This window comes from Erythrolamprus reginae, chromosome 2 (genome assembly GCF_031021105.1).
Source record: "Erythrolamprus reginae isolate rEryReg1 chromosome 2, rEryReg1.hap1, whole genome shotgun sequence".
NCBI classification, from domain to species: domain Eukaryota; kingdom Metazoa; phylum Chordata; class Lepidosauria; order Squamata; family Dipsadidae; genus Erythrolamprus; species Erythrolamprus reginae.
In genome coordinates this window covers 88,109,323-88,128,705 of record NC_091951.1, presented here as the reverse complement: position 1 = coordinate 88,128,705, position 19,383 = coordinate 88,109,323, and the positions used below count along the sequence as shown (strand labels likewise).

Below are 19,383 nucleotides of genomic sequence, written 5' to 3'. Positions count from 1 at the left end.
CAATCAGGCTTTTGAGTGCATGGCAATAAGGCCAAGCGCTTATTTCAGGGTTCAAAAAAATATAAGACAGGATCTTATTTTGGGGGAAACAGAAGTAGCTTCCTGCATAGCACAAGTGACATCAGGATGAAGCCATCTGGATCTCTGGGCGAATATCATTCCAGAGGGCAGATACAAGATGGGTAAAATACAATGGTTTAAATATATAAATATATAAATATTATTTATAGTTAGTGATGGGCAAACCCAACGGTGTTCGGGTTTGGCAAGTTTGGACGAACTTTACGCAAAATTCGGCCGAACCTGAACTGAACCCGAACTCGAACCCAAACGGGGAATCCCTCCCACGAAGAGATTCTGGGGGCGGAGTTTTGACACCACTGGCAGGTTGCTAAGGACGCCAAGGTGATCACTTCCTGGATTCCATGGAATCCAGAAAGTGATCACCTTGGCGTCCTTAGCAACCTGCCGGTGACGTCAAAGCTCCGAACGCCGAACACGACCCCGAACTTTGCCTGAAGTTTGAAAAAAGATTGTGTTCGTGTTCGGCATACCGAACACCGCAAAATTTGGTACGGACCCGAATTGTGTGGGTTAGGTTCGCCCATCACTATTTATAGTGAGCAGCACATAACTACAAATGTTTTAGACAGATTATATTAGAAGCCAGTAATTGTAAGATAAGTTCATATTTTCCAGAGGTTTCTGTAAACACAATGTAATTTTGGGAAATGAAGAGTTCTTAAAATCTCCATTCTTTCAAATATACTATAAAGAATTGGCTTGGTTTAATGAAAAATTATACATTTTCAAAAATGTAAGTATATTATTTTAACAACAACCAGCCTAGAGTCAGCTAGTATCATTTTTCTCCCAGGTTTTACACTTTGCTGGTGTTATCGTCAGCCCTCTTCGGAAAGCCTCCTTTCAAAAATGTAATTGTAAATGGCCTAGTTCTTGCCAGGCAAGTATAATATATTTTATTCCTTATTAAATTTCTGCTTCCCGCATTGAATATTTTTCCATTGGTAATCCTTTGTGTCATTATTATTATTTATTAAATTTGTTTCTGCCCATCTTGCTGCAAAGGGCTTCTGAGTGGCTTGCAGCATTAACCTAAAATCATAAATATATATACAAATGATACAAAAATACAAATTATAACTAAAATTAAAAGATAATAATATTATGAATATATACAAAGGAAGTAGAATGTACACGAGTGGTGGTGATGGTGGTGGTAAGGTGGCAGCTGCTATTAGTTGATCAAATATCTCCAATGTAATTACTCACTCCCTTTGGGGGCCCAAGCCAATTGGAAGAACCAAGTCTTCAGACTCTTGCAGAAGGTCAAGATGGTGGGAGTCATAAATTATGTATTCATTGGGCTCCTTAAAATGAAGTAGTAATGATTCAAGTTCAACTATAATTTGGGGTAAAATAAACTGAAAAAGATTTGGGTAATGAGACTTAACCAAGTCCAAACTATTAAATGTGGATTGCCAAAGTAATGGTTGATTTTTTTCCATCTGCATTTTGCAGCACATCATCAGCATTTTAAAATATAGATGCTTCTTGACTTTTGCAACATATTGTGATCTGCCGGTGTGTTTCAACCGCCCGTAATTACAGCGTAATTAGTCCAGGAAAGTACACACCACACAATAAAAGGAAAACCCAAAGTTTTTATAAACAGAAAAACAGAAACAGCTCCCTTTTTAAATGTCAAAGGTTTTTCTGGTACACACAAGGCACAGGTTAAATACAATCCAATTGCTCACCCAATAACTGGGAAATTGAGTCCAATTCTAAAGTCCAGAGAGTCCACACACAATCTTGAACAGCACAAAAACCACGATCTTGACGAAACAATGAATCAGAAAAACTGCCATGAGGCTAAAACACCAGGATGCACTTTTATCTGTAGCACTAATTACAGCAGCCCCACCCAACCACAGGTGGCCTCATTTTCTCTTGTAATAATCCTTCAGTTGTTGTCTCCTATGCATCACTCTATGCATGCGTGGATGAGTCATTAATTCTTGTTCAGAATCCAGGGATGATACAGATGATTGATCTCCTCCCGGGCTGTCTGCCAAACTCCTCTCTTCTCTGTCACTCACGCTTCCTTGGTCAGAGGAGGCTTCGTCGGCAAATTCCATCGGGAGCAAAACAGGCCTGCGGCATGTGGATGTTTCCCCCACATCCACCTGCACATTCCTTGGGGCAGGAGCTGGGCCAGAGCTAGCCACAACATATTGGAACCGATTTCTCATGAGAAGTTGAATTAATTTGAAAACTGCCAAAAAGGTGTGTTTCGTTATATTTCTTATGTTTAATCCCTTCTAGTGATGGGCAAAAGATGAGCAAACGAAAGAAGAATTACCCAGATCCAAAAAATATTGTCAACTCTTATGGAGCTGATGCGCTGAGGTATGAATGTGCCCTTTTTCTCTTTCTGTTCTCAGTAATTTCTGTGACTCTTTGATGTCCTCAGGATGAATTGGGATAGCATGGCTACCAGCCATGTTGGCTGATAATAATGGGAAGTTCTTTACATTTTAAACATAAGACACGGTGGGGCAATGGTTAGAGTGCAGGCTATTTTGCGGACTGACTGCTATTTGGCTGTTGGAATCTCACCAGGCTCAAGGTTGACTCAGCTTTTCATTCTTCTGAGGTGGGTAAAACAAGGACCCAGATTGTTGGGGGCAATATGCTGACTCTGTAAACTACTTAGAGAGGGCTATAAAAGGACCGTGAAGCTGCATATAAGTCTAAGTGCTATTACAGTGATACCTCAAGATACGAACCCCTCGTCTTACGAACATTTCAAGATACGAACCCGGTGTTTAAGATTTTTTTGCCTCTTCTTCCGAACTATTTTCACCTTACGAACGCAAGCCGCTGCTGCTAAGATGAAGGGGTTTCTTTCCCCCCCCCCTTTTTGAAGAAAGAAAAGGGAGGGGTGGCTTGGAGGGGGAAAAAGACTCCACTGAATTAACTAGGAGAATGGCGTTTTGCAAGCACTGAGGGGAGTGTCTTTTTAAGAAAGAAAGGGGAGGGGTGGCTTGGAGGGAGGAAAAGACTCCACTGAATTAACTAGGAGAATGGCGTTTTGCAAGCACTGAGGGGAGTGTCTTTTTAAGAAAGAAAGGGGAGGGGTGGCTTGGAGGGGGGAAAAGACTCCACTGAATTAACTAGGAGAATGGCGTTTTGCAAGCACTGAGGGGAGTGTCTTTTTAAGAAAGAAAGGGGAGGGGTGGCTTGGAGGGAGGAAAAGACTCCACTGAATTAACTAGGAGAATGGCGTTTTGCAAGCACTGAGGGGAGTGTCTTTTTAAGAAAGAAAGGGGAGGGGTGGCTTGGAGGGAGGAAAAGACTCCACTGAATTAACTAGGAGAATGGCGTTTTGCAAGCATTGAGGGGGGTGTCTTTTTAAGAAAGAAAGGGGAGGGGTGGCTTGGAGGGAGGAAAAGACTCCACTGAATTAACTAGGAGAATGGCGTTTTGCAAGCACTGAGGGGAGTGTCTTTTTAAGAAAGAAAGGGGAGGGGTGGCTTGGAGGGGGGAAAAGACTCCACTGAATTAACTAGGAGAATGGCGTTTTGCAAGCACTGAGGGGAGTGTCTTTTTAAGAAAGAAAGGGGAGGGGTGGCTTGGAGGGAGGAAAAGACTCCACTGAATTAACTAGGAGAATGGCGTTTTGCAAGCACTGAGGGGAGTGTCTTTTTAAGAAAGAAAGGGGAGGGGTGGCTTGGAGGGAGGAAAAGACTCCACTGAATTAACTAGGAGAATGGCGTTTTGCAAGCATTGAGGGGGGTGTCTTTTTAAGAAAGAAAGGGGAGGGGTGCCCCCCTTGCCTTTCTTCCTTCCCACTCACCCTTTAGCCTAGCCTTGCTTCTTCCACCCGCCCCCTTTAGCTGCTCCTCCCTGCCCTCTGTTCGCCTCCCTTCTAAAGTTTGGGGTTTTCCTGAAGGATTTGCACGCATTATTGGCTTTTACATTGATTCCTATGGGAAACATTGTTTCATGTTATGAACTTTTCACCTTACGAACCTCCTCCTGGAACCAATTAAGTTCGTATCATGAGGTACCACTGTATTATTATTATTATTTAGATTTGTATGTCGCCCCTCTCCGCAGACTCGGGGCAGCTCACAACAACAATAAAACAATGTACAACAAATCTAATAATTTAAAATAACTAAAAAACCCTTATTAAAAGCAAACATACACACAAACATACCATGCATAAACTGTTGGGGGGGAAATACATATAGGTAATTTGAGGGTTCTAGATTGTATGCTGTTGGTGCACCAAGATAAATCAGGTGACTGGACAGAGGGTAGCTGGGTCAGCTTTGTCATGTGACATGACTAGTAAGTTTATTGAGCATCTTCTGAATCAGTGGTATGCCTGAATCAGCTATTAAGAACATTTTGGGCTTTTTTGAATCTTAGCCAAAATTTGTCTTCATGGTAATCTTGCATAATTATGTTTAGCTGGAAATTCTGGGAGTGTGCCTGGGAAAAAAAAGTCAGGTTGGGGAAAGCTATTGCCTGAAAGCATGAAAAACTGCTTGAAATGAATGAAATTGAGTTGAGAACAAAGCCTTTTCCAAATGGGTTTCTGCAGTTGCATTCAGCAGATAAAATGAGATTGCAATTAATAAAATATCCTAAGCCTATTAGGATGTTCTGCAAATGGTAATAAATTTTTATGTAGCTAAGTTTTGTGTGGGGGAAGGCTTGCAATTAGATTAACACCATTGATTAAGGCTGCTGTTTTAATAGGGAACGTCGCATGTTAACAAAGTTGCTAAGCAACACCAACCCATCTTTCCTTGTGTGAGTGAAAGAATTGTCAGAATGTTAAAAGTGCAAATGTTTAAAGTGGCTGCTGAACATTCGAAAGTAGAAAAAGTTTTCTCTATGTTTCTGTTTGCTACTATAGGTTGTACCTTATCAATTCTCCAGTTGTAAGAGCGGAAAACCTAAGATTCAAGGAGGAAGGAGTAAGAGATGTGCTGAAGGATGTCTTCCTTCCCTGGTATAATGCCTATCGCTTTCTGATTCAGAACATTGCCATTCTGCAACTCAAGGTATAAAACTTTCAATTATTGCCAATAAATGCACATTGGGGGATATTTCTGCCATTACTAAACATCAATTTTAAACACGATCTGCTTTCCTTTTTTAATAGTTTCTATTTATATTATTGTTATTCAACTTATATGCCCCCTGACCCCCACAGATTTTGGGCAGTTTCCTCGACTTATTTTTTTTTAAGATCAAACTACACTCCATATGCATCAGTGCAGTTATAAAATTAAATGGAAATGTTTATCTTTGCTCTTATTGGAACCATTGTCACAATGATTAGAATATCAGACACAATGTATAGAGGTCTACATTTAGATCCACACAGCTATAAAACCAACATTATATACTTGAATCTGGGACTATTGCTTTCAATATTCTGTTCTATTTTAAACATTTTATGCCATGCTGAGTTCCTCATAGTGGTAGGTGTGAACATCTCTGTTGGGCATAGCAGACTACATGTGCAAAATCTCAAATACATCTAATAAAAAAAGTCAATGGGAAGTTAAGAGAGCAAAGCACCAGTCCCCAATGTCACTTTTATGTGTAGAAGAACTCTAGGCCAGGGACATTAATTAAACATTAACTAAGGCTACTTAGAAGATGAAAAACGAATAAAGAATTATAGAATCACAAAATGTATGAGTTTGAGGATCCTGTAAAGTCACCTAATCCATTATTTTCTTCATGGAATAGTAGGACAAAAGACATGTTAAGAGTGTATCTATGTAAGTGATGAAGTGAGAGGCAGCTCATGAAAGCTTATTTATTAGTTGGACATAATGAAAATATGTCAGTTGGAATAGGGGCTATCATACCTGGTTTTATTACTCTGTAATTCACAAAATCCAGCCTGGCAAAATCCATATGGCCACCCAGTCTTCAGTTCAACTCCAGAAATGGGAGTTACAACACCATCTAATATTCTATCATACTGATTTTTAGAAGAAACATAGAAGACTGATGGCAGAAAAAGACCTCATGGTCCATCTAGTCTGCCCTTATACTGTTTCCTGTATTTTATCTTAGGATGGATCTATGTTTATCCCAGGCATGTTTAAATTCAGTTACTGTGGATTTACCAACCACGTCTGCTGGAAGTTTGTTCCAAGGATCTACTACTCTTTCAGTAAAATAATATTTTCTCATGTTGCTTTTGATCTTTCCCCCAACTAACTTCACATTGTGTCCCTTTCCTATTAAAAACACTTCCCTCCTGAGCCTTATTTAACCCTTTGACATATTTAAATGTTTCGATCATGACCCCCCTTTCCTTCTGTCCTCCAGACTATACAGATTGAATTCATTAAGTCTTTCCTGGTACATTTTATGCTTAAGACCTTCCACAATTCTTGTAGCCTGTCTTTGGACCCGTTCAATTTTGTCAATATCTTTTTGTAGGTGAGGTCTCCAGAACTGAATACAGTATTCCAAATGTGGTCTCACCAGCGCTCTATATAGTGGGATCACACTCTCCCTCTTCCTGCTTGTTATACCTCTAGCTATGCAGCCAAGCATCCTACTTGCTTTTCCTACCGCCCGACCACACTGCTCACCCATTTTGAGACTGTCAGAAATCACTACCCCTAAATCCTTCTCTTTTATTTTATTTTTAATCCGATGGTTCTTGCCTTGCTCTCAGTTCAACAGATATTAAGTCCCCTTTTCCCTGAATGGGACCCTTTCAAAAAGATTTTTATTGACAACCATCTAACCTTCTTTTATTCTTTTTTTAAGCATGCCCACCTCTTTTATTATTCCTAATGTGAGTTGGTTTTTAGACCACTTAAAGATAGTCTTCAAGTTACAATCGCAGTTGGACCTAAAATTTCCATTTTTAAGCAAGGTGGTTCTGAAGTGAATTTATAAACCAATATTATGTTATGGATTTTGTTCACCATCAAAATGGCTTCGCTGAAAGCATTCGTGCAATGATCTAATTAACAAAAGCATTCTTAAAGCAGAAAATCAGAGGTAGCACTTTGGATTTAAAAGTAGTTCGTTTGAAACTACTTTGGAATAATTGCTGTTAGGCTGTAACCTTATGCACAGATATAATAAAGCATTGTAGGATTTAAATTAAACTTATCTGTGTCCTAGATTGATACACCAAGGTCTTTAGAAGTTTCTGAAACTTCATGAGTCAAATTCTGATAGCTGAAACTTTTGCTTACTGAATCCAAGCCCCTTTCTGTTTTTGTCAGTCCTTAATTGATAATTGGCCACCTTTAAATTAGCATAGCCTTATAATACTTTTTGTTATAACCAGTGGGATGAATTTATTTTTAAAAAACTCTCATAAATTAAAATCACTGCCACCATGAGAAGCAAACAAGATGTGTAAATGACAAATTGCCTCCTATCCCATCAGTATCATAGGTATAAGAATAAAAGGCACAGTGGTTAGAGTGCAGTATTGCAGGGTATTTCTGCTGATGGCCCGCTGCCTACAATTTGGCAGTTCAAATCTCACCAGGCTCAAGGTTGACTCAGCCTTCCATCCTTCTGAGATGGGTAAAATGAGGACCCAGATTGTTGGGGGCAATATGTTGGCTCTGTAAACCACTTAGAGAGGGCTGTAAAGCACTGTGAAATGGTATAGCTAAGTGCTATTGCTATTCCTATATGTCCCCTGCCTCTGGGATCAATCTTTGGAATTTAATAGCAATAATAGCAGCAGAAACAGCAACAGCAGCAACAACAACTGTTTGTCTCTATCAGAATGTAATAAAACATTGGCTTCAGTCTCAATGTATTTGAGAACGTCATTGATGATTCCTGGTATAATGAATGTTTGTTCCTGTTGAAAAATTTAATATGTGCTCTCAGCTACTATTGCTTTTCAGAAAAGTCATTGCACAGAGAAACTAACAGATGGTTATTTGGTAGGGAAAACTTTATCACAGATATATTCTCAAATATATGATATTGCTTGTCAGATGTTGATCATTTGAGGAGCTTGTAATTATACACCTCTTATAATATTCGAGCTTTCCAAATAACTTTGGAGACCTTATAATAAAGGCAGCAGATTTCAAAAAGTAGAAAACAAAATTGCTTTACTTTTTTTAGCAGTCACCTTTATAAGCAGATCTTCAAAGTTTTATAATTAATTAGCTATTTCTGAGTCTCCCCAGGCACTCCTCACAATATAGCAACTCAAGTTTGCCCTAATATTTTAGTTTTTAAAAATATATATTAAATCACTGAACTGCATTTTGGTACTGAAATGATGGTCTCATTATAGTTGTGCTCATTGCTTAGAAAATGTATTTGTATAAGTGATGTGTTCTGGCAATTATGCCAATAAAATTATTTATTTATGAATAAATATTATAATGGGAGTGAACTCCAGATAAAAGTCCTTAAATGAGAATCTTGAAAGCATTTATTTCTAGTTTTAAAGGTCTCTAGACTTATTATTATAATTGAAACTATTATAATGTCATTGGTAAACTATTTGAAATGAAGGACCAGATAGAAAATTAGCATGGCATGATAGTAGTTGTTAAGATAAATAATATCCTTGCCAAACTATTTGAACTGATGGACCAGATAGAAAATTAGCATGGCATAATAGTAGTTGTTAAGATAAATAATATCCTTGCCAAACTATTTGAACTGATGGATCAGATAGAAAATTAGCATGGCATAATAGTAGTTGTTGAAGTAGATAGTAAACTTTTGAATGTCATTCATAGAATATTTTTTATTCTCAGGTATACAGGATATCAGCAGTTGTTTGCATATAGAAGAATTTGTCCTAATTACAATGAAATTTATTACTGGCTCTCCATGAGTTGCAAGAATCGAAAATCATGTTTTTATGTATATTTATTGCAAAAATACTAGCTTTTAACCCTTGGTTAAACCCTCAAAAGTTCTGCTTAAGAACATTTTCCATATTCCTTGTTTTATTTTTAAATCCATGTTCTTAGAAAGATGGGAAGGAATTCCTTTACAACGAGAATACAATTAAAGAAAGCAGCAACATCATGGATAAATGGATCCTTTCCTTCACACAATCACTGATTCAATTCTTCAGGACGGAGATGGCCGGTGCGTACATTTTATCAGTGTTTCAGCATCAAATTAGCCTTTGTGACCTGTATGCATGCTCAATCTGTTTAGGCATAAGATTTTACAACTTTGTTGAATATTGAGTGAAATTGACCAGGTTTTTTATAAGCATTTTTTTGGGAGGGGGTATGGTAGAATATTATCACTGTTGTAGAGTGTTGCTCTACCAGTTACTGACATATTTTATGCATCTGTTTCTTTGAAAAAAAATTGCTGCCCTAATGCAGAGGTCCCCAACCTTTTTTGCACCAGGGACCGGCTTTAAGCTAGACCAGTTTTCCATGGCCCGGGGGGGGGGGGGAGCGAGCTGTCAGCGGCGCCGTAAAAGGGGCGATCAAGAGAGGAATGGGTGAATGAATGGACGGAGGGTGGGAAGGAAGGAAGGAAAGAGGGAAGGGACAGGAACAGAAGAAGGGTGCAAAGGAAGCAAGGAAAGGTGTGAAAGGGGAGAGTAAGAGAGGAAGGAGTGAAAGAAGGGAATGAGGGAGGAAAGAAGGGAGGAAGGAAAAGGAAAGCAAGAAATGGAGGGAGGAAAGGAAGGAAGGAAAGAAAGAAAGAAGGGGGGAAGGGACAGGAACAGAGGAAGGAAGCAAGGAAACTTATGAAAGGGGAGAGTAAGGGAAGAAGGTAGGAAGGAGAAAGAAAAGAAGAAATAGAGGAAGGGAAGGTAAAAGAGAGAAAGAAAAAGAGCAAGAAAGAAAGCAAGAAAGAGAAAGAAAGAAAGAAAGGCAACTTCAAAGAAAGGCTCACTGAGCATCTCTCACTCTCTCTCTTTCTATCCCTCTTTCTTTCTTTCTCTTCCTTTCTCTCTCTCCTCTTCCTTTATCTCCTCTCTCTCCCTCTCTCTTTCTCTCCCCCCTCTCTCCCCTTTCCCTCTCTCTTTCTCTCTCTCCTTCTCTTGCTATCTCTCCCCCCTTTCCCTCTCTCTTTCTCTCTCTCCCTCTCTTGCTATCTCTCCCCCCTCTCCCTCTCTCTTTCTCCCTCTCCCTCTCTTTCTCTCTCTCTCCCCCTCTTTCTCTCTCTTCTTCTCACTTTCTCTCTCTTGTTTTCTTTCTGTCTCTTTTGCTTTCTCTCTCTCTCACTCTTTCTTGTTTTCTTTCTCACACTCTCTCTCTCTTGTTCTCTCTCTTGCTATCTCTTTCTCCCCCCTTTCTCTCACTCTCTCTTTCTCACTTTCTCTCTATCTTGCTATCTGTTGCTCTCACTCACTCTCGTTCTCCGTTCTTCTCAGCGGTGACGCGCGCACGCCCTGCCCGCCTCACCTTTGCGAGAGCACTTTCGCCCCGGGCTCTCAGCAAGGGGGTTTGCAGGAGAGGTGGGGCCGGCGAAGGTGATATTCAATGTCGGGGGCGCACAGGCGGTTGCACGCGCTCCCTATCTCCCTGCTAGCCCACTCGGAATATTCAAAATAAGAAAAGCCTTCGCCGGCAAAGGTTTTTCTTATTTTGAATACTCCGAGTGGGCTAGCAGGGAGATAGGGAGCGCGTGCAACCGCCCGTGTGCCCCCGACATTGAAGACCTCCGCTGAGAAAAGCCTTTGCCGGCATTTCCTCTCGGCGTCAAGGAGGCGCAGCGGCGGGCGGAGAGAGGGAGGGGGGGCAGCGGCGTCCCTCCTGGCCTTGGCGGGCCGCCCGACCCTCCCCACCTCCTGCAAACGCGGCGGGTGGCGGGGGGAGAGCGAGGAGCCGGTTCCGGCGGGCGCGGGGCTTGGCTGGCTGGCGGGAGGAGCGCCGCTGGTGGTGCGGAAAGGCCGAGGGGGCCCTGGCGCCGCGGACCGGCTGAAAACCCCCAACGGCCCTGTGCCGGTCCGTGGACCGGCGGTTGGGGACCTCTGCCCTAATGGACACAACCAGTTCTGTTTAGCAGCTTCGATGTTGTTTTCCTTTGTGTGCATCTGGTCCAGAGGGTTGAGAAAGGAGAGGATGGTGCAGAAATGCTGCCATTTCCTTCCTTCCCCTTAAAACATTGTATTTTAATAGATCCAGTGTTTGCTTTGATCTTTTGATTAATAGGTTTATTTTTAAATGTTAGTGGCCTTTCGTGTTCATTGGAAACTGAACAAATAATAGTGGTAAAGTAAACAATAAAGCAATAGCCACCACTGCTAAAATAAATACCTTTCACATATATTTATCACATTAAGTCATAAGCAGAAAGTAGCAATTCATCCCAAAGTTTGATTTGCTGCTGAAATAATTATTTCTGCCATTGGCTTAATCAGAAAAGTCTTTCTGATTAAAGCTGTAACAGTGGTCTCTGTGCGAGTGTGTTTTTATGTGTGGGCATCTGATAAGTATCCCTGCATTGTAACATAGACATCAATAAAGAAAATGCAAATGGTTTGGATTTGGCAGAAACTCAGGATACCATCTTCCCAGAGACTGCAGCGTTGATGGAAACAGCACCCTATAAATCAATCCCCGTATTCCTGTTCAGTGTAGATTTAATTAGAATACAGAACAACAGAGTTGGAAGGGACTTTGGAGATCTTCTAGTCCAACCCCCTGCTCAAGCAGGAAACCCTATGCCATTTCAGACAAATTGTTGTCCAATCTCTTTTTAAAAACCTCCAGTGTTGAGCATCAATAATTTCTGGAGGCAAGTTGTTCTGTCAGGAAATTTCTCTTTAGTTCTAGATTGCTTCTTTCCTTGATTAGTTTCCACCCATTGCTGCTTGTCAGGTGCTTTTGAGAATAGAATTCCTACTCTTCTATCACTAATCTTAAGCAAAAATTAGCTTTGGTATATACAGTGTTCCCTCGATTTTCGTGGGTTCGAACTTCGCGAATAGCCTATACCACGGTTTTACAAAAAATATTAATTAAAAAATACTTCGCGGTTTTTCCCTATACTATGGTTTTTCCCACCCGATGATGTCATATGTCATCGCCAAACTAATAATTTTTGCAAATAAACAACAACAAAAAATTGTTAATAAAGAATTATGTTTATAAATATCAGGATCATTAAGTGTCTTATTCAATGGTGAGTACCAGTAATAATGGTGAGTAAGTGATTGTTAAGGGAAGGGGAAATGGTAATTTAGGGGTTTAAAGTGTTAAGGGAAGGCTTGTGATACTATCCATAGCCAAAAATGGTGTACAGTATTTACTTCCGCATCTCTACTTCACGGAAATGCAACTTTCGCGGGTGGTCTTGGAACGCATCCCCCGCGGAAATTGAGGGAACACTGTAATCATATCAACAATGATTGTTAATGTAAGTTTGATTCTAGAATTGGTAGAGGATTTGCAAAGTTAAATGGCTTCCTCTATTTATTTATTTTTGTCACAAAATTGTTGCAGTGTTAAGCAAATCATTCTGTGAGAAAAAGAGACTGAAATGAAAAAAACCACAAAACTATTATACATTTTTTTCCATTTAATTTTTAGCCTACAGACTGTACACAGTAGTTCCTCGACTTGTTAAATTTGTAGACATTCTAACCAACTGGTATGTCAGAATGAATCGAAGGCGGTTGAAGGTAAATTAATTCTCCCCCCCCCCCAATGTATATATGCATGACATTTATTTATTTGAGATGCTTTTATATTGCTTTATTTAGATAAATAATAAATCCAAGCGGTTTAAAAATAGATGCTTTTGATGGAATTTTATGGGTTTTATATACTTCTTTTTAATATTAGATTTGTTCACTATAATATTGTTTTTTATCATTGTTGTGAGCCACCTCGAGTCTTCGGAGAGGGGCGGCATACAAATCTAATAAATTATTATTATTATTATTATTATTATTAATAATAATAATAATAATTAATTAATATTTTATTCAAACCTCATGTCTATTTTGCTTACAATATATAAACAAATAAAAAATAAAAAAGTCTAATTACATTTGTCTCTAAATGGGTAGGGAGAGAATGGAACAGAAGACTGCATTATGGCCTTAGAAACCTTATTCAGCGTCCTCTACTCCATGTGCAGACTTATGGTGAGAATATATTATAATCTGCATTAATTCTAATATTAGCTTAGAAAAAAATAGGTGGTAGCCAAAGCTATATATATATTCTGATGGTGTACATTTTATGAGTATATGACCAAGATATTCTTTTTTTAAGAATTTCAATTTAAAAAAACAACACTGCACTTTCCTAACCAGAACATTACTAATAATTTCACTTTGTTAGTCAGGTCAACATTCAATATAGATAATTCTAAAACTAATAATTGCTTTTGAAGTACAGCATTCCTTACTGCACATCAACTATATTTGACTCCCATTTTGTTGTTAATGTAGCCTTTTCTTAAAATTGAGTTTTATTTAAATACTATGACTGTAACAATCGAATGCAGAACTTCTATACTACAATCCAAATAAGCTATGCTAAAAAGAAATGAAATAGCAAAGAAAGGACAAGGGAAGGCCAGAAAGGCAAAATAATGGTTATGTCAGAACTCGTTGGAGAACAAGTACAAATTGCATTCGTGCTTCTAATATCCACAGGAGAAATGGCCGTTGTGCAAAAAGATTTCTAAAAGGGAAAGGAATTTCTATTATTTTCTCCTCCCTTTTAGTGGGTCTGTAATTGTATGGCCAGAGGACATGGTGGCTCAGTGGCCAAAATGCTGAGCTTACCGATCAGAAGGTCGGCAGTTCAGTAGTTCAAATCCCTACTGCAGCGTAATGGAGCGAGCTTCCATTACCTCTTCCAACCTCGCAGTTCAAAAGCAAGTAAAAAATGCAAGGAGAAAAATAGGGACCATGTGCCTTTCGTGTTTAGTCATGCTGGCCACATGATCATTGTTGTACATACTCCTGATCAGTGGGAGGATGATGAAGATATTGAGGACCTGGAATCAGATAGTGTTTATGAATTAGTGGAGGGCCCGGGGTTACAGGTAGTAGAACAGGTGGGAGGCCAGCCACAGGATGGGGCTATGAGTTCAGGATCTAGCGAGGGAGAATCAGACGCTCGCTGGGTTAACTCTAAATTCAGAAGGGTCCAAAAATGTAGAGAACAGAGGTCTGGAAGAAGATATTAAGGAGAGGAATGGGTTAAATACTGTAGTGATATATTTGGCACGTCAGGGGGCTAGTGGAGAAGAAGGGTGGAGTTTCAACGTTGCTGAAAGGAAAATGGATGTGTTTTTGCCGCGTTAAAGTAAGCAAAAGTATTCTGTATTGTTAACCGTCAGTTCTGTTGTTTTTTTAAAGTCATGCTGTTAGGAAAATAAATCTTGTTAAGTAGAGCAGGAGAAGGAATGTGAGAAATGCAGCTAAGAGGGATAAGGACCGAGTGCCTGTATGGAATGTGTTGAATTACAGGAGAGCAGAGAAATAAATGGAGTTTCTTTATTCATGAAATGATGCATTTAATAAGAGTTATCTGTAATTGCTAAATTTCTACCAGAAACCAGAACAATCATGGAGACACCTTTGGAGAGCGCTGACTCTTTGGCTTGGAAATGGAGATGAGCACTGCCCCTAGAGCCAGAAATGACTAGCACGCAGTGTGGGGAAAACCTTAAACTTTTATATATGGCTGTGATGGCAAATCTATGGCATGCATACCGGAAGTGGCATGCAGAGTCATCTCTCTGGGCATGTGAGCTATCGTCCATTGCTCTTCTGTGTTCTAGTACACTGGCTAGATGGTCTTCATGAGTGTGGGAATGCTGGGAACTGGAAGAGCAGCTGCCTGGTCCCCATGGGTGCACCGGGCAGTTCATCTTCTGATTTCCAGTGGGTGCATGTGCACCGGCCAGCTGGTCTCTGTATGCATACATGCACCAGAAACTAGAAGGCCATATGGCCAGTGGAGCCAGAAACTGGAAGAACAGCTGCTTGGCGTCCCTATGTGCACTGGGCAGCTGCTCTTCTGGTTTCTGGCACACGTGTGTATGCTCACGGTCCTGTTTTGGCACACTGCTATATAGTATGAGCTGCAGTGGTGCAGTGGTTAGAATGCAGTACTGCAGGCTACTTCTGCTGACTGCTGTCTGTCTGCAATTTGGCAGATCGAATCTCGCCAGGCTCAAGGTTGACTCAGCATTCCATCCTTCCAAGGTCGTTAAAATGGGGACCCAGATTGTTGGGGGCAATGTGTTGACTCTAAATTGCTTAGGACTGTAAATCACTGTGAAGTTTTACAAAATTATAAGTACTATGGCTGTGTGTAAGTGTGGAGTAGCTCTGGACATCTTGTTAGGCAGTTGAAGGCCTCTGCAGAAAATATTGCTCCTCTCCAACATAAACTGGAAGTTGGAGGACTAGTCCTCCTCTGATATCTCTTATCCGACACAAAACAGAATAAATGCACATTCTGTTCTTACTGATTTTTCAGAATGATTGCTCCTAGAGCAGTTATAGAGAACCAGGTTCTCTCAGATAAGCTATAACATTTTGTGTTCTCCTGTTGTTCATTAGATTGCTTTATGTTATATTGAGACTTGGAGTCCAGCCATTGGATGGAAGTAAGTTAATGTAATATAGCTCCATCTGTCTTACAGTTTCTAATAGAGGAAAACAGATGAATAAAGTACACTTTTTATTGCTGGCACAAATGTCTTTTCATTGTGTAAATTCTGTTAGCGTTCGGTGACATAGATGAGATTCAGTAACCTTCTCAGTAAAATTTATAATCAGTGAAGAATATGCAGCATAGTACAAGTTGTCCATATTGTCATTTCAGGCACCTTATACTCCGTTTATTACTGAACTAATGTACCAGAATTTGAAGACTCTTATTCATCCTGCTTGTGTTCAGGAGAAGAATACTGATAGCATTCACTACCTCATGCTTCCTCAAGTTAGGTAAGCAACTGTCTAATTATCAACTTGGTCTAATGTTTAACTTGCATTTATTCTGTGCATGTGTCATTGATAACCTGAAAAAAACTTTGAGACCTTTAAATTCTTTTGAAATAGATAATTGCTAAAGACGCTAGTTTAACAGTTATAGTAATAATATAGGCAGTCTTGAAGGCTTGACAGATTTTGGGATATGACTGATTTAGTTTTTACTTTTGGTATTTCCTCTTGTCAGCTATTCAATTCAATTCAATTCAATTTATTAGATTTGTATGCCGCCCCTCTCCGAAAACTCAGGGCGGCTCACAACAACGATAAAACCAATATTATAATGGCACAAATCTAATATTAAAAATAACTAAAAACCCTATCATAATTAAAAACCAAACAGTACATACATACTAAACATAAATTATAATGAGCCTGGGGGAAAGATGTCTCAAATCCCCCATGCCTGGCAGTATAGGTGGGTTTTAAGTAGTTTACGGAAGACAAGGAGGGCTGGAGCAATTCTAATCTCCGGGGGGAGTTGATTCCAGAGGGCCGGGGCCGCCACAGAGAAGGCTGTTCCCCTGGGGCCCGCCAGACGACATTGTTTAGTCGACGGGACCCGGAGAAGGCTAACTCTGTGGGACCTTATTGGCCACTGGGATTTGTGCGGTAGCAGGCGGTTCCGAAGGTACTCTGGTCCAATGCCATGTAGGGCTTTAAAGGTCATGACCAACATTTTGAATTGTGACCGGAAGCCCCTGTCCCGGGCCCGCCAGAGATCATCCATCAACGTGACCAAAGGTAGCTATGCAACCTACTGCTAACAGATTGAGTAACATGAGTGCCATGTTGGTTGATTAATTATTTTTAAAGCTTAGATGCTTTATTGCATTTTTATCAGTGTTTATAGTATGTAAATCATCGACAATCCCTTTGGATTGGCAGAACACAGTTTCAGTTAATAAATAATCAAGTATCAAGTAAATTATAGAAGATATATTGCAGTCATGTAGTCAAGGACAACCATGAAAATAAATATGTTAATCCTAACTTTATATTAATTACATCTTCCATATCTAGTCCTGAAGACTATAATGGAGAGAGTGCCTATATTGTGAGAAAAGCCCTACATGGTGTCAGAACAGATTACTTACGGGACTGCCTTCTGCCACATGAGCCCCAGCAACCGGTCAGGTCCCACAGAGTTGTCCTTCTCCAGGTCCTGTCAAGTCGACAATGTTGCCTGGCAGGGCCTAGGGGAAGAGCCTTCTATGTGGGGGCTCTGGCCCCCTGGAACCAGCTCCTCCTAGAGATTCATACTGTCTCCACCCTCCTCGCCTTCTGCAAGAGCTTGAAGACCTACTTGTGTCAATAGGTCTGGGGCCATTATATATTAGCCCCTGGCTGATGAATGGAGTGTATTTCTGGTTGTCTGAATGAGAGTGACCGATTTTTAAGGAACTCAAGTTTTAGATTAGTTAGTTTAACTTTAAAATTGGATTTAGGATATTTTAATTGTTCTTTATATGTTGTAAGCCGCCCCGAGTCTTTCGAGACGGGTGGCATATAAATCGAATCAATCAATCAATCAATCAATCAATCAATCAATCAATCAATCAAATGCTAAAGAAAGTAAGCACTGGCTCAAAGCATTGATTTACAGAAGGTAAAAACATTGGCAGTATCTGTTAGCTTGGCTTATTTATTCTTGCAAAAACAGTAGCCTTGAAAGATGAGGGTGAACTATATCAATGGCGAAGCGTTGTTATGTTTGGTCCAGATATTTAGACTTTATTTGACATGTTTATTCACCTATCAAGCCCCGCTCAAGGATCTGGGACAGACAAGTTTTTGTTGGATGGTGTTAAAGGTGGTGTTGCAGGATGTTAGCTGCTTCAAGTAAAGCTACTCGGAAAAATTGCCTGAAACTGTGATGCTTATTTCATTGATATGGTTGGCAAAAAGAATTTGTTTGATTTGGTTGTCTCATTCTTGCTTGTGCTACAGTGGAACCCCGACATACGAAATTAATTGGTTCCGGAAGGAACCTCGTATGTCGAAGAGCTCGTAGGTCGAAGCATTGTTTCCCATAGGAAACAATGGAAAAGTGATTAATGCGTGCAAGCCCGAGGGCTGAGGGGAAAAGACGTCGGCTGAGGGGTGCCCGGTGCTTCGGAGCCGGCATGGGGGGGCTTTCCATGCTGGCTCTGATCTTTTCAGATAGGCGCGCCGATTCTCCGCTCACTCCGGGTGAGCGGCGAATCGGCGCATCTGTTTAAAAAGATCGTAGCCGGCATGGAAAATCCCCCCATGCCAGCTACGAGCTTTTCAGGCAGGCGCGCCGATTCTCCGCTCACTCCGGGTGAGCGGCGAATCGGCGCGCCTGCCTGAAAAGCTCGTAGCTGGCATGGGGGGATGTTCCATGCCGGCTACGATCTTTTTAAACAGACGCGCCGATTCGCCGCTCACCCGGAGTGAGCGGAGAATCGGCGCGCCTGCCTGAAAAGCTCGTAGCTGGCATGGGGGGATTTTCCATGCCGGCTACGATCTTTTTAAACAGATGCGTCGATTCGCCGCTCACCCGGAGTGAGCGGCGAATCGGCGCGCCTGCCTGAAAAGCTCGTAGCTGGCATGGGGGGATTTTCCATGCCGGCTACGAGCTTTTTAAACAGATGCGTCGATTCGCCGCTCACCCGGAGTGAGCGGAGAATCGGCGCGCCTGCCTGAAAAGCTCGTAGCTGGCATGGGGGGATGCTCCATGCCGGCTACGATCTTTTTAAACAGACGCGCCGATTCTCCGCTCACCCGGAGTGAGCGGCGAATCGGCGCGCCTGCCTGAAAAGCTCGTAGCTGGCATGGGGGGATTTTCCATGCCGGCTACGAGCTTTTTAAACAGATGCGTCGATTCGCCGCTCACCCGGAGTGAGCGGAGAATCGGCGCGCCTGCCTGAAAAGCTCGTAGCTGGCATGGGGGGATGCTCCATGCCGGCTACGATCTTTTTAAACAGACGCGCCGATTCTCCGCTCACCCGGAGTGAGCGGAGAATCGGCGCGCCTGCCTGAAAAGCTCGTAGCTGGCATGGGGGATGCTCCATGCCGGCTACGAGCTTTTTAAACAGACGCGCCGATTCTCCGCTCACCCGGAATGAGCGGAGAATCGGCGCGCCTGCCTGAAAAGCTCGTAGCTGGCATGGGGGGATGTTCCATGCCGGCTACGAGCTTTTTAAACAGACGCGCCGATTCGCCGCTCACCCGGAGTGAGCGGAGAATCGGCGCGCCTGCCTGAAAAGCTCGTAGCTGGCATGGGGGGATTTTCCATGCCGGCTACGAGCTTTTTAAACAGACGCGCCGATTCGCCGCTCACCCGGAGTGAGCGGAGAATCGGCGCGCCTGCCTGAAAAGCTCGTAGCTGGCATGGGGGGATGTTCCAT

At 41.5% G+C, this 19,383-nt stretch overlaps 1 protein-coding gene across 2 annotated transcripts in view; it reads left to right on the top strand.

The window, feature by feature from the left end:
- Positions 1 to 19,383, top strand: part of IARS1 (isoleucyl-tRNA synthetase 1) — a 104,148-nt gene that overhangs the window by 41,871 nt on the left and 42,894 nt on the right. For both annotated transcript variants that reach the window (XM_070738605.1, XM_070738606.1), the window contains exons 17-23: positions 878 to 964; positions 2,350 to 2,433; positions 4,958 to 5,105; positions 9,045 to 9,165; positions 12,579 to 12,670; positions 13,061 to 13,138; positions 15,843 to 15,964. In XM_070738605.1, the coding sequence (XP_070594706.1) occupies positions 878 to 964; positions 2,350 to 2,433; positions 4,958 to 5,105; positions 9,045 to 9,165; positions 12,579 to 12,670; positions 13,061 to 13,138; positions 15,843 to 15,964 (732 nt within the window). The remainder of the gene's footprint in view (positions 1 to 877; positions 965 to 2,349; positions 2,434 to 4,957; positions 5,106 to 9,044; positions 9,166 to 12,578; positions 12,671 to 13,060; positions 13,139 to 15,842; positions 15,965 to 19,383) is intronic.